Source organism: Panthera onca, chromosome C2 (genome assembly GCF_046562875.1).
Source record: "Panthera onca isolate mPanOnc1 chromosome C2, mPanOnc1 haplotype 2, whole genome shotgun sequence".
Taxonomy (NCBI): domain Eukaryota; kingdom Metazoa; phylum Chordata; class Mammalia; order Carnivora; family Felidae; genus Panthera; species Panthera onca.
In genome coordinates this window covers 55,424,284-55,440,058 of record NC_138347.1, presented here as the reverse complement: position 1 = coordinate 55,440,058, position 15,775 = coordinate 55,424,284, and the positions used below count along the sequence as shown (strand labels likewise).

The window sequence follows — 15,775 nt, the reverse complement described above, 5'->3', positions numbered from 1 at the left end:
AATTTGTTTTTTTGGACTTGGGTTATAAGGATGCTGGTCTCTATTGTATTTTTACTTCCCAAAAGAAACAATACTTTGGTACGCCTAGGTGGCTTAGTTGGTTAAGCGTCCAACTCTTGATTTCGGCTCAAGTTATGATCTCGCAGTTCATGAGATCAAGCCTATGTCGGACTCAGCGTGCAGAGCCTCCTTGGGTTCTCTCTCTCTCAAAATAAATAAAATACTTCATCTTCCTGAGGTTTAGAAACAAAAGTGTTGGTTTTTCAGAATTTTCTTAGAATTATGACAGAAATAAATCTCTAAGCAGTTTTTTAGTTATCGAATTGAAATATGACTTATTTTTAAAGCAAACTTGCTGCTGATGTAGTTTTGAAAACTCTTGATTTGATGAACAAGCTTAAACCATTGGTTCCTGGCATGGAAGTAAGCTTCTACAAAATCCTGCAGGTGAGTTTAAACTCTTCAAATATTGAAGTTTATTCATACATAAATGCTTCCTAATGTGTGATTTTCTGTTTTAATATTCTTAATCTTTAGAAAATGTTTCTCTTAGAATTGGCCATCAGAAGACAATTGTTAGTTGTCTTAAGTAGCTGTAATGTTCCCAGTATATGGTGATTTTACATAGTTTTGCAGAAATTGAACATAAATGCTTCTGATTCTAATGTATGGGCTGTTTATGATAGTAGTGCTTCCTCAGCCTTTTTCCTTTCTTGTGTCCTACTTCAGGTTTGTTTATTTCTACTAGTATTGCAGTGAAGAGGGGGTGGTATTTGTTTTGGAGTTTTTGGTTTTAGTTGGGGTTGATGAGGTAGGATATTAAGAGGATAAAGGACACATCTGGAAGAAAAGGACTTGATTGTGAATGATAACAGGATGAGAGAGGGTGTGCAGAAAATAGCTAACTCACAAATTTTGATGATAGTAGTAGCTGAATAAGAGCTCTAAATGTTTACCTTGATAGCCACAAAACCTGACTTACATGTGTGAGTTAAGTTACTATAATGATTTAACAAAGATGGCTCCGGGCCTGTATGGAAGCCAAAACTGAAACCTTACACAGGTGCCACTTACACACTCTGAGAGCATAATGCTTAAGAGATGGAGTTCAGATGTTGACTCCACCATTTATTAGTGTGGACTTGAGGACTTGAGCAGTTATTTCACTTCTCTGAACCTCAGTTTCTGTAACTACAGAATGAAAATAATGATCCCTCTCCATAGGAGCAGTTACAAAGAGTTACCATGAAGGTTATGGAGATAAAGCCCAGCTCTTAACATGGTTCTGTGGCCTTCAATTGTAACTGAGTACTTACAAGACACTCAACATAGTAAAATGTGGATAATTATAAAGGATTCATATTTTAGTATTTTTCTCTGTTAACACCTTAAAAGTTGAATCAAACTGATTTTTATGTCCTTTAGGAAATGTTTTTCAGAATAAATTATTTGGGGCTTACAGTACTAATAAAAAATATTTGCTGACATGAAAGACTTATGCTTTAAGTATAATTATTTCAGTTACTAAATTGGAATTTTTTTAGTTAATTTGAATTTTATTCTTTTGACTTTAATTGGAAATGATTAGTTATTATTTCTTATAGCCAGATTTTGTTTTTAAGAGTAGCTGGACAAACAAAATTCAAAAATCAGTCAGCTATGGATATTTTAAATTCATCCAAATATTGAAAATATGATTTTCATACGCACAACAAAACCATTCAAAACTTTTGCCAGAAATTTTTAAAGCTAGTGTTCATATTGACTGTGTAGATAACTATAACTAGGTAAAGGCTAATGAATACATTCGAACATCACGTAGAAACTGTTCACAATTTGCCTAGAATTATTTTATGATTTAGCTCTATTTACTCATCTTGCTCTAAAAAGCCTGACATTATTCTTTCTGCTTCTTGTTTTCTGGTTTCTGATTTACTTAGGATCCACGCCTGATTACACCCTTGGCTTTTGCTTTAACATCAGATAATAGAGAACAAGTACAGTGTGGATTGGGAATACTTTTGGAAGCTGCTCCACTGCCAGATTTTCCTGCCTTAGTGTGAGTTGTAGTCATTTGCGGTATATCTCTCGTGGTTCTGGAATATCCTGCTATGTTTCTTTGGTAGTCCTCAATACAGATAGATTAGAAAATTTGTGAATTAAAGACATTGTAACAGTCAGTAATTTTTCAAGTGATTAAAAGAAAACTTGATTCCAGTAACTGAAAAGACCAGGTGTATACTCAGGGAAAAACTACATTTAGGTGGTTAAATATTTTATCCAGGCATTATGCCTCTCTGTCTCTCAGTTGCTCTATTAACATAGCAGCTTCTGAACCATGCTTTACATCCTATCAGTTTATTTCTTACAAGATAGAACAAGTTTCCCTGTGTTAGCTGTACTTAAAAAAAAAAAAGGTAAAAAGACATTTAGGTTAGATTTGAGGAAAAACTTCCTCAGCTTAAGGGTTGTAGGTAACCACAGAATTGCCAGAGGATATGATGAGAACCTGCTCTAAAGGATTAAACACTTAATAAAGAACATAGCTTTTAGGACTAAAAAACTACCAACAAAAACAAAACAGAAAAGAAAACAAAGAACTTTCCCAGTTGTATAAATGATAAGTCTAAGCATCACTCTCATTGACCAGATCTGGATCGTTTTACAGATACCAAGGGTTCAGCCGTAAAGAACTATGTGGACTGAAAGGTTGGGTGTGGTGGTAGTGTTCCTAAAGAAAAATCCTGTGCTTTTTTTCAGAAAGTGGAATAGATAATGGCCAGGCAGAATTGTCCGCTATACTCATTAATTTCAAACATTAAGAGAGTATTTGCTGTTATGTTTGAAAAAAATTGAGATTTTCGGGCTCTCTGTAAACTAAATGGTTAACCAAATGTCCAGTTGTGTTCTACTTTAATTTTAAAAAATTTAAGGGGCTTGGGGCACCTTGGTGGCTCAGTCGGTTAAGCATATGACTCTTGGTCTCAGCTCAGGTCATGATCTTCCAGTTCATTAGTTCAAGCCCCACATCTGCACTGTCAGTGCAGCGCCTGCTTGGGATCCTCTCTTTCCCTCTCTGCCTCTCTCCTGCCCACTCACTTTCTCTCTTTCAAAAATAAATAAACTTAAAAAAAAAACATTTAAGTGGCTAGTATAAATGAATTTGCAAAAGTGGTTTGAATAAACTGAAGCAAGTTGATAAGCAGGTAAGACACTCCTGTATGCTGGCGTTCTGAAAACTATAGCCAGCAGGCAGGCTGTAGATAAAGTTCTATTGCAACAAGAACATAACCCATTCATTTTCATATTGTCTGCATTTTCTGTGTCTACATTCATGCTATGACATCAGGATTAGGTAGTTGTAACTATTAAGCCTAAGATACTTACTGCATTGTCTTTTAAAAAGTTTGCTAACCTCAGCTATTTTCTTTAACTGACTTAGCAAACTCATTTTCAGAATTAATAATTTAAGTAATCCTAAATTAAGAGATTAAGAACTATGGAGAACAAGACCACATAATCAAAATTGTCTTCATTTTATAGTGAATATTTTTAAACAAATAAATGGACAAATAGCTTCTCAATTTAAAGATAGAAGTGGTCTGGGGGCGCCTGGGTGGCTCAGTTGGTTAAACGTCTGACTTTGGCTCAGGTCATGATCTCACGGTTCGTGAGTTCGAGCCCCACATCAGGCTCTGGGCTGACAGCTCAGAGCCTGGAGCCTGCTTCACATTCTGTTGTCTCCCACTCTCTCTGGCCCTTCCCCTCTCAAGCGCTCGCTCTCTCTCTCGCTCTCTCTCTCTTTCTCTGAAAAATAAATAAATGTTAAAAAAAAAATTTTTAAAAAGTGGTCTGTGAAGCTGCTTCATTTTGTGGTGGGTTGGTTGCTCCAGCTTTGGTAATCTGATATAAAGGAAAGCCCCTGTGTTTCAGAAGGGAAAGCTTCAGCTTCACTGAAAGTGGGAGTCTTATCCTCTGTCTCTGTATGTGAAATCTACCACTTTATATCTTGGCTGCCCCATTCTTACTGGTGTTGTCTATGTTTCTCTTTTGACACTGTTTAAGGTATTCATTTGTTTTATTTATGTCTGTTTTTGCCTCTCTTTACATCATCTTAGTTTAATAAGGTGAATTCATATGCTGGGTGGGTGGGTACATAAGTAGGTTTTTGGTGTATGTTTGTTTTATTTAAACATTTAACAAACATCTGGTGAGGGCCAGCAACGTGCAGGCCCTCTAATAGGCATTTTTTTAAAATTTTTTTTTTTTTTAACGTTTTATTTATTTTTGAGACAGGGAGAGACAGAGCATGAACAGGGGAGGGTCAGAGAGAGGGAGACACAGAATCTGAAACAGGCTCCAGGCTCTGAGCTGTCAGCACAGAGCCCGACGCGGGGCTTGAATTCACGGACCGCGAGATCATGACCTGAGCTGAAGTCGGCCGCTTAACCGACTGAGCCACCCAGGCACCCCTCTAATAGGCATTTTTGATACTGCAGTAAATTAGACCAGGAGCCACTGTCATGTGGTTTACATTCTAGTTGGGATACAAGTTTAAAAAATTAAGTTTCATAATGTGCACTTCACTGTGGACGGAGGGACCTTTCTGAGGAAGTGAATTTGAACTGAGACCTGATGATAAGAAGGAGCCAAGTCTATGCAGATCTGGTAAAGGAACAGCTCATACAAAGGCCCTGAGGCAGGAACAAGATATGGTAAATAGAAGGGGCAGAATAGTCAGGTTGGTGAGAAAGTACTGACGAGAAAGGGCAAGATTGAAGGACATAGGTAAAGGATGGGTGATGTTGTCCATGGTAAGAAGGATGTTCTTACCAATAGCAATATCACTGTACTTAATTTTTACAATTAATCCACACTCAAAGACCAGTTCCGGTGCCTCCAAACCAGAGGTGGAATTGTCATTATAAGGGGTTGTAACTAGAAAAGAGTTTCTTCTGGCAAATTTTTAGGATATTTTCCAAAATTTGGCTTCATCATAAACTCCAAGATTATTTCAAAAACATGTGAAGGCTTATATTCCCAAAAAGATCCATTCTAGAGATTCCCTAATTCTATACTAACTTTGCCTTTTGCTCTATTTTTTGTAATCATTTGTTTTTCTTTTTGATTCCAATTCAGACTTGGAGAAAGCATAGCAGCAAACAATGCCTATAGACAACAGGAAACAGAACACATGCCCAGGAGAATGCCCTTGCAATCATTAAATCACAGTGTTCCAAGATCGGTAAAATGTTTAACTCCTCCACTTTTGAAAGCTAGAGTTCCTGGATTGAACATTGAGGAATTAATAGAGAAACTACAGGCTGGAATGGTGGTGAGTGGCAAATAGGCGTTATAAATGGGATTCTGCGTGGTACATAACAACTAAATATCAGCCCTGATTATAATATTTATTTAAGCAACTTTAGATGCAAATTTGAGCAATGAAACCTTATCTTTTAATTTTTTTTTTTTTTAACGTTTATTTATTTTTGAGACAGAGAGAAATAGAGCATGAACAGGGAAGGGGCAGAGAGAGAGAGGGAGACACAGAATCTGAAGCAGGCTCCAGGCTCTAAGCTGTCAGCACAGAGCCCCATGCGGGGCTCGGAACCACGAACCATGAGATCATGACCTGAGCCGAAGTCAGACGCTTAACTGATTGAGCCACCCAGGCATCCCGAAACCTTTCTTTTAATATGAAAATAACAATATTCTAGAAAGTTTGGAAAGAAAGAAAAACATTAGCCATAAAATTATAACATTTTAGCACAGCAATCATTTTTCCCCCTAGTCTTCCCCAGGCAGCCCACCCTTACCCCTCTATTACCTCCCATCTAAGAAATATATCCCACAAGCATATCAAATCCTACCCAGATACTCTTCTGCTATAACCAGGTTAGTGAAATGTTTGTGAACCACCTGATAGGACATTCGTATTTTTTTACATTGTTACTCATTAAATTTTAATGATTTAGTTTCACATTAGACGTTTATTTTTTTTATTTTGTTGAATGTGAAAGCTTTCTGATTTTTGACTGTTAAAACTTAGGTAAAGGATCAGATTAATGATGTGAGAATATCTGACATAATGGATGTATATGAAATGAAACTGTCCACATTAGCTGTGAGTACAAGCTCGTTTTAACTATATGTAACTGTTAAGCTTTATTAAAGGTGTTTTCTGGGAAGTGATAAAGATTGATGGTATGTTTTCTTATAGTCCAAAGAAAGTAGGCTACAAGATCTTTTGGAAGCAAAAGCTCTAGCCTTGGCCCAGGCTGATCGGCTGATTGCTCAGTACCGCTGCCAAAGAACTCAAGCTGAGACCGAGGTGTGGACAATACAAAGATCTAGCTGATAAGTAGAAAAATAAATGAAGTAGTACATGTACAAAACTGTGGTTCTATTTTTGTTCCTGTATTTGAAGTAAACCGTTCTCAGCATTTGACACGACTGTTCCCTCCATCTTGAAACCCTCCCCTGTTTAATTTTGGTCACAACGTCAACTTCTGGTTTTCTTTCTGAATTAATGGCTATTCTTTTTCTGTATCCTTTATGAGTTTCTTTGTCTCCACTCAACCCTAAAATACTGGCTTTTCCCCATGATATGTTCTAAGCCCTTTGCTGTTATTAGGTAGTCTATGGTTCCAGTCATTACCAGAATGTTAATGCCGCCAATTTTATGTGCTGAGCCAAGATCCTTTTTGCTCAGTAGTAAATGCTTCCTATATAGCTCTGTTTAAAAAATAGCAAATACTTCCCATTCTGTATAACCAGTCCTGAACTCAGCAACCTTTTTAAAAATTTATTCTTTTTTGTATGTTGTTCTGAAGGGTTTTCCAGACAAGAAACCTGGAAGTCACACAGTTACCTTCTGTAAGGAGTCCTTTACCAAATCCAGTTGATTCTACCTTCTAAATATTACTTTTTTCTGCCTTCTCTCTGTTCTTGCCACTATTTGCTAAGGTCAAATCCTTCATTTTTTTATATGAAAACATAGCAGAGCCTATACTTCCTACCTTCAGGCTGGAGCCCTCTTCTCAACCACCCTCCCCATGCATCCCAAGTCATCTGTCTTGTATTTTGTTCCACTCTCCCTTCTTCCTCCACAGTGAGCCCTGAGGCTGTAATCTGATTTTATTGCTTCTGTGTTAAATACTCTGCAGTGGCTATCCATTTTACTCAGAAGAAAGTTTAAATTCCTTAGTTTGGCACACAAGGATTCTAACTCATTCCGCATCTCCTGGCATTTCTGTGCATTCTCTGCAGTCAGCTATATCAGATTACTTTGCAGTTTCTTACGCAGTTCTGTTACTTTGCAGTTACTTGGCATACTCTTAGGTCTCCCTGTCTTTTTACTTGCTCTGCCATGTCTGGAACACTTTTCCTCTTTCTCTGCCTAACTCCTAATAATCCTTCAGGTTTTAGTTTACCTCCATTTCTTAGGAAGCTTTCTCTGGTCCTCTTCTTCCCACACTTGTGAAAATTGTATAACCCCACCTCGATCCTTGATGTCAGAGACTATTTATCTCCCGGCCCCAGCAAGCACCATACTCAGGTGCTCAGAAAGTTCGATATTGTGCTGTGTGCATCATTAGGAGTAAGAACTTACTGCAGTAGTATGAAATTTCCTAACAGACACAAATGGAATCTCAACAGTTTGATATCATTTGTAATGAATTATAATAAAGTCATTTGACTTTTGAGAGAAGCATTAAAATCAATGATACATAGAATACCTTTAGAGTCTTAAGTACAGATATTTTTAAAAATATGAATAAATATAACCATATGCTTTCCTTTTCTTTTGACATAGATTCATTTGTCTTGACTAATAGCATGTTGAATTTATCATAAATTCCAACAAAAAAATTAGTGATATTAAAATCATTTTGTCCTCTCCCTTCCCATAGCGCATTCTTATATTCTATATCTGTTGAACATGTCTTGCATTTTATTGGAGAATTTAATGTTTTACTCATTTTACTGGAAAGACTTATAAAAATAATAATGGGGTATTACTGTTTTATAGACTGTCATAAAAATATAGAAGGGCTTAGGTTTTTATCTGGCATTTCAAAATAAGAGTATTTCTCAGGCTAATGAATGGTGGGGAGAGTTCACTTCTCATTCTAGTTTTCTGTTTCTTTAATGTTTCATGTCACAAATACTTTCATATTAAATTTAGATTGTATTCTCTGTGTTGATTTTAAGCGTTTTCTTAAACATCTGTGATATGGTTAAGATCTTATTCTTAATTCCTACCTAAAATGGAGAAAACTGATTTGTATAAATTTTATGGTTTGGAGTTGATGGCTAGCCCCAAGGAGCACACTTACCCTTTTAATTGAGTGATGTATGTAGAGCTACCTTCATGCTGTTATAATTGTGTTCATTTCTGTGAATCTGACCATACCAAGATTGTTCTGGTCAGAACAATCTATTAAGTAAAAAACTGTAACAGTGTCAGATTTGTTAGAACTAGTTAAATAATAAGTATGTGTGACTAATAAAACTTTATATAACCCAATAGATGCTAGCCTATTAGATATTTGGTAAACCTTTTAAATTGTAGAAACTGAGCATATTATATACATGGTAGAAAAGCCTCTGTTCTGTTTTGTTTGTTTTTAGGCACGGACACTTGCTGGTATGTTGAGAGAAGTTGAGAGAAAAAATGAAGAGCTTGGTGTGTTGCTGAAGGCACAACAGGTTGAATCAGAAAGAGCCCAGAGTGATATTGAGCATCTCTTCCAACATAATAGAAAATTAGAGTCTGTGGCTGAAGAACATGAAATACTCACAAAATCCTACATGGAACTTGTTCAGAGGTAAATGAATAAAGTAAATATTTCTGTGTAAAGTTAGAATCTAGAATGAACACACAGCGTTTTTTTTTTTTTTTTTCCTGTGGTCCTAAAATCCTTTTGTAAGCATTCCTATGTTCTGATAATTCCATAAGTTAAGTAGTTGGCAGGAAACTTACATCACAGGTAAATGAAGTATTGCTTACTCAAACTCCGGGTCCAAGTCAGAAACAATTCAGGTCTCTTTGTTTTTTTTTTCCAGTTGACTACTTTTTTCATGTATTCATGCAGTCATTAGTCATCTGAGATGTTAGCACCACAAGAACAAGTTGAGTCTGCTTTGTCTGACAAAGTCGAGTCTGACAAATCCCTAGGGTCTGAAACAGTACATAGTTACCACAGTTTGTAATAAGTTGAACCATTTAATGGGCCATTTCTGCAGATCGAATGTGTTGAATATTGCATAGTATTCAGCCTAATAGCATGGAAACTCGGATGTTAGTGTTTAAATCATCGCTTAATTTGTTGTCAGCATTTCTCCTTAATGTCGTTGAATATGGTTTACTTATATGTATGACTATATATGTGGAATAAATTCTTATAGGTGAATTGTTGGTTAAAGGGTATGTGTCTTCAAATTTTTGATGGATTGCCAAGTTTCCTTCCAAAAAGGCTACAGTAACTTACATGCCCACTAACAAAATGTGAGATTGTGTTTTACTCCTTTGTTGAAATTTTCTATCTTTTAGGTTAGTTTTAAAACTTCTGAAATATAAAGAAGACCAGGAACAGTTATGTGTTTTCTACCAAACAATAAAAATTAAAACATTCTGGTTAACGTGTTCTTTGTTTTAACTTACATTTTAAGATTGGTAAGATTTGAAAAAATGTTTTGTCTACGCTATTAATACAGAGATACAGAAAATTTTAACTCTGCAAGGTCCATGTGCTCATTTGCCCATCAGCTAAAATGAAGTGTAGAAAATGTATAGCATCTAGAAAATTTGTGATGCTAAAATATCCCAAATGGGATATTTTCTCCCAACAACTTGCTCCAAAGTTTGATTGTTTTAGGCAGCCCTGACAGAGTGGACTATTGTTGTTAAGTCAGGGTGTGAGAAAAAGTAAGCAGTGGTCCCAGAGAAATACGTGGTTTCCAGGAACTGCTGATGTTCAGATAGTGAGTAAGGGGCCAAGAGGTAAAACTCCTGCCTTAAAGGGCCATGTGGGTAACAAATAATGAAGCTGGCTGGGGAAAGATCATTTATAATGGTAGAGACTACCTAAAGGCATTCAAATTTAGAATTTTATTTTTTTTAAGTTTACTTATTTTGGGGGAGAAATGGAGTGTGTGAGCAGGGGATGGGCAGAGAGAGAGGGGGAGAGAGAAAATCCTGAGCAGGCTCTGTGCTATGAGTGCAGAGCCTGAAGCAAGGCTGGACCTCAAGAAGTGTGAGATAATGATGTGAGCCAAAACCAGGAGTCAGACACTTAATTGACTTAGTCACCCAGGTGCCCCTAAATTCAAAATTTTAACACTGTGTGGGACAAATAAAATACTTCTGGCCAGATTTGCCCAGTGCCACTAGGTTGTACTTAATGACGTGAAAAGGACATTTTATACTTAAGATACTTGGGTGTCAAAGTATCACTTTAGAAAGTATTTCTGTGTTTACTTTGCAGGCAAAATAAGCAGGACTATTAGATGCAGAGCTCTAAAGAGACCAGAGAAGTTTTGTGTCCTCAACCACTTTGTTAATTTGACATTTCTAATTAAACATATATTATGCCCAAGAGGCTAATGATGGCAGACTTAAGTTTTATGTTTTAATAGACTTCATCGTTTTAGAGAAGTTTTTAAAAAATTTCTGGACCTAACTATAAAGATAACTATATAGCAAATTATGTAAGGCAATGTTATCTGTAAAATAAAGCTCTATATCCATAAATATGAGGTAAATGCCCTGCATATTTTCTTTTCATAGTAAATATTACCTCCAACATCGCCCAAAACATATCTTTAATATCTTTTTGAGTTACTATTCTTTCTTCTTGGCTTGCTTGTTCATAACATTCCTCTTCTTTCCTTCAGTGTATGCAGTTTGATTTGAAGAAATAATAAAAGGACACCAGTGTTTTCCTCATCATATGTTTGCCTCCATAAAAATATCAACTCATCTTGTCTTTTCAGGAATGAAACCACCGAAACGAAGAATAAAGATTTACAGATCACATGTGATTCTCTAAATAAACAAATTGAGACAGTGAAAAAGTTGAATGAGTCATTCAAGCAACAAAATGAAAAGTAAAATCCCTAGTTCTTAATTCTAATTATTTTGGATTTTTCAAAAACAATGATTCCCTTTATATAGAACATTATTTTTACAGATAAATTAATGGAATTATAACTTATTTTAGATATAAAATACATTTTTGGCAAAATGTGAAGGTGATTGTTATTCTTATTAACTGTCTCAAAATACTTTTTGGAGAGAAAAAAATATTTCCTTGATGTTTTCTTCTATATTTTTATAACTTCAGGACTATTGCCCAATTAATAGAGAAAGAAGAACAGAGAAAAGAAGTACAGAACCAACTAGTAGACAGAGAATGTAAGCTAGCAAGTAAGTAGCTTCTTATTTAATAAATTGTCTATATTTTAACATATCTTGTGTTGGAAGAAAAATCAAAGCATGAATGGTTTTTATTTTGCTTTTTCATTATTTTCTACTTCTCTCATTGTTTTAAACATTAAATCACATTTTAAACAGCTCCCCTTTTCTTGCCATAACATTTTACAGAGCAGTTTAGTTAGACTGATTAAATTGAAAAAGCAATATATATATTTTTTTAATCTGGGAGTTAAGGAAAGGATTCTTTTTAAAATGAGTTTTAAAAGAATGTAACAGCAGGTGGCAGTGCTAGGTAATTTTTAGTTACCAGCTTCTCAATAGTAGTAGCTCTGAAATCCACAAAAAAACATTTTTGTTCTAACTCACTTGCCTTAGAATACAGACATCTGCCTATATAATTTTCATACTTTTCTCCATCTCTCTTCTAACCTTTGAGCTCTAAGGTTTGTCTTTCCCCTCATTACTATATGTGTGTGTGTGTGTGTGTGTGTGTGTGTGTGTGTGTGTGTATATACATATATATATATATATATATATATATATATGTATATATATATAATAGGAACAGAGGAAAAGGGAAAGACATGGAGATTTGGCATTTTTTGTTTAATACTGGCATAGGGGATGAGTTAGGTGGTGTTTTTTATTAATCAAATACTGTAAAACTTTTATTTCCAGCAAGATATTTCCTCATGTTCCTAGTTGTCGTTTTTTTGCCCTAATTACGTACTGCCTAATAAACTTTTTCAGGGTAACATCAGTTATAGGACTTCTGGGCATATAGCTGACTCTGTTTGTTTTTAAGATATGCAACAAAAAACAAAAGTACAAGAAGAAAAGATTAAAGCTTTGCAAAAAGAAAGGGAAGATAAGGAAGAAACCATTGATATCCTTAGAAAAGAATTAAACAGAACAGAACAGATAAGAAAAGAATTGAGCATTAAGGTAAGAATCTGTTGAGTTCTCATTTATAGTAAGTCTGATTTTGTGAAAAAGATGAATTTGGGTAAATTAAAGTTCTACTTAGTAATTGCATTTAGAAGATACTATAATCTCAAAATTGACAATTGTTTTATTATAAAGACTCTCTTCACAATGTGAAAGGTGATTTCCTAAAATCACCAAAACTTTATTAAATATATATTCTGTGCCAGCACTTAACTCCTTTTAAGTAGGCAAAGAATACCTAAAGGGATTCCCAGTTCTGGATGCCAAATACATCCACATGTATAATTGTATATGGCTGCATCTCCATTCTTTTAGGAGTAGTTCATATTTGTTCAGAACTTTATAATTTGCAAAGGACCCCTTGAAACATTTTTCTTAATCCTGCTAACACATATATTAATATATAATTATCAATAAGTATTTTAAACCTACAAATGAAAGTGAGTCTTGAGTTACTTGCTCAAGGTCAGTAACAAAGCTAAGTGGAACAGTAGACATATGCAGTATTCTGAATCTGGTCTAGTCTCATTCCACCTGTCCTGGTTGTTTATGTGTGGTAGCTGTGAATAGTGCTTTCTGGCCCATCTGCTACCAGGAAGATGAGGACTAGGATTGAATGACCATTTGAACAACCACAGAGCACAAATGACAGAAGAGGCATAAAATTTAATGCCACATTTACCAATTTCCTGGTTCTCCTTTAATGTGGTTATCTTAATAGTGATTCCAAATTGTAATGTGTAATATTTTCTGCAAAATTTCAGCTGCTAATATTGACTTAAAAAGATACATTGAATGTGTTTTTCCAATCTGTATTATTTATAATTCCTTACCTTAAACTTACTATATAATTTAACTAAATGTAGTACATATTTGTAATGTGTCCTTTGACATGGTTGTTTTACAAATGAAAATTAGAACATCTTAAGATACCTGTGAAGGGAAGACATGCTAAGTTGTTTTCCTCAAATCTTCCCCTTTTCCCCAATTCTTTAGGCTTCCTCCCTAGAGGTTCAAAAGGCCCAATTAGAAGGTCGTTTGGAAGAGAAGGAGTCGCTGGTGAAACTTCAGCAAGAGGAGTTGAACAAACACTCTCATATGATCGCAATGATCCACAGTTTAAGTGGTGGGAAAATAAGTCCAGAAACTGTGAATCTCAGCATATAGAAGTTATGTATTTATCTTCCTGGGGAGGTGTGGTAGAGAAGGTAATTTGTGACCCCAGAACAGTAGTAGATTATTGTCTAATTATTAATTTAGTAAAGAACGTGATCTGATAAATATTTTTATTTGGTCTTAAAAGTTTTACTTTCTGTTTCTGGCTTTTATTGCTTAAAGCTATCTTTCATTCTTATATTAGAATATTTTTCCTGACCTCCATTATTGTTTTTGTAAAGTTTTTCCATTTTCCTTCTGATTTTTAATTTATTCTCATTTGTAATTAGATTTTAAATCAAACTTTCTTGATTTAACAATCCTAAAGATTAATAAATTGAAAATACAATTACTAGTATAAAAAGAGAAGGCATATTATTGCCAGGGAAATTTTTTTCTAAATAGCACAAAAGAAAATTCAGTGAATTTAAAATAATTTTGTTACTGCATTTAAAATACAGTACGATATATGGTATTAGTTCTAAATTTGAAAAAATATAATGAATAGTTACAAAAATAATGTATGAAAATTAGAAAATATCTGATGTGTTAAATGAATACATTGTCACATAAAAAACACTATAGTTTGTACAATTATGAATAGCCTTAATTTTTAATCTTTTTAAAATGTACTATGTTGGTATACCCGTATCATTTCCAATCAATTATGAATTTCTTTTGATTTACATAAGGATAACTTGGATTCCACCCTTGCTACATATTCAGAAATCTGTTATATGTTGTTGATTCTAATGTCAGTTGCATTTAATATATTGCCTTTCATTGAAATAGTTTTTAATTTGGCCATTTAATTTTAAGGCATAGTTTAAATATCCTTATACATGTATTTCTTTAATACAAAGGGATTTTTTCAGTACTCTTCATTTTAATCAAATGTTCTAAGTGGTGTTTAAAACAGAAGAGTTTTTATATCGATATTTGGTTGATTTTTATTGCTACTTTTTATAACCATTAATTTTGCTTAGTGTTTTCTTCCCTATTTATATCTTCCTGTGACTTAAGTTAACTTATGTTTACTTCTATTTTTCAACCATAATATACCTGAAATTATCTTTAGAAATTAAATATATTTTCATAATTTGCTAATTACATTGTCAAACTATAATAGTTTCACATACTTGGATACATTTTGTATAGTTCTGCAGATTTTAAAAACAGCATTGTACAGAGTAACACGTTTTAGATTGTTGTTTTATAAGGGGTACATTCTGTTTCTCTCTTGAAATTGCATGCAGTTTCAATTTTACATGAAAAAGTGTTTAAATGGATAAATATGACTGAAGAATAAAAGGCTTTGTAAAATAAAAGAGAAAATTCTATAAATAAACCAGGGGTGCCTGGGTGGCTCAGTCAGTTAAGCATCTGACTTTAGCTGATGTCATGATCTCACAGTTCGTGAGTTTGAGCCCTGTGTCAGGCTCTGTGCTGACAGCTCAGAGCCTGGAGCCTGCCTCTCTGCCCCTCCCCCACTCACGCTCTGTCTCTCTCTGCCTCTCAAAAATAAAAGAAACATAATAAAAAAATAAATAAAATAAATAAGCCAAACCTCTAGGGAAAATCAAACTATCTTCACACTTTAGACACTTTTAAGACACTGAGCCTAGCCCAGAACTGCCCAATAGAACTTTTTATAATGATGTAAATGTTCTATACACTGTCCAGTATCATAGCCTTTAGGCACATGTGATTGTTTTTAAATTTTTTTTAATGTTTATTTTTGAGAGAGAGAGACAGACCACAAATGGAGGAGTGGCAGAGACAGAGGGAGAAAGAATCTGAAGCAGGCTCCAGGCTCTGAGCTGTCAGCACAGAGCCCGACACGGGGCTCAAACTCCCAAACCATGAGATCATGACCTGAGCCTAAGTTGGAAGCTTAACTGACTGAGCCACCCAAGTGCCCCTGCCACATGTGATTTTTTGAGCACTTAAAATATAAGGGTAGTGCAACGGAAGAATTAAAATTTTAACTGCCATACTGCTGGATGGTTCAGATCTAGTCCATTTTTCCAAGTATGCATTTACTTAAGCCACTTAATTTGCCTATTCTTAAAGATCTATATAGACAGAGTCCATGTATTTTTTAGTAACCTTTTTTTAACACAACAATTTTAATGAGTTATTCCTTATCTTTTTTCTCTAAACAGAAAAAATTGTACTTCAGCTTTAAAGGTGAATACTAATCATCACCCACTTCATTTCTTCTGTTTA

The 15,775-nt window shown here is 34.7% G+C and overlaps 1 protein-coding gene across 2 annotated transcripts in view; it reads left to right on the top strand.

The window, feature by feature from the left end:
- CIP2A (cellular inhibitor of PP2A) overlaps window positions 1-13,699 on the top strand; it is a 32,974-nt gene extending 19,275 nt beyond the window's left edge. For both annotated transcript variants that reach the window (XM_060640103.3, XM_060640104.3), the window contains 10 exons: window positions 348-447; window positions 1,941-2,059; window positions 5,140-5,335; window positions 6,053-6,127; window positions 6,224-6,334; window positions 8,638-8,834; window positions 11,002-11,115; window positions 11,352-11,434; window positions 12,249-12,388; window positions 13,388-13,699. In XM_060640103.3, the coding sequence (XP_060496086.2) occupies window positions 348-447; window positions 1,941-2,059; window positions 5,140-5,335; window positions 6,053-6,127; window positions 6,224-6,334; window positions 8,638-8,834; window positions 11,002-11,115; window positions 11,352-11,434; window positions 12,249-12,388; window positions 13,388-13,558 (1,306 nt within the window). In that variant the 3' untranslated portion in view covers window positions 13,559-13,699. The remainder of the gene's footprint in view (window positions 1-347; window positions 448-1,940; window positions 2,060-5,139; window positions 5,336-6,052; window positions 6,128-6,223; window positions 6,335-8,637; window positions 8,835-11,001; window positions 11,116-11,351; window positions 11,435-12,248; window positions 12,389-13,387) is intronic.
- The last annotated feature ends 2,076 nt before the right edge of the window (window positions 13,700-15,775 follow it).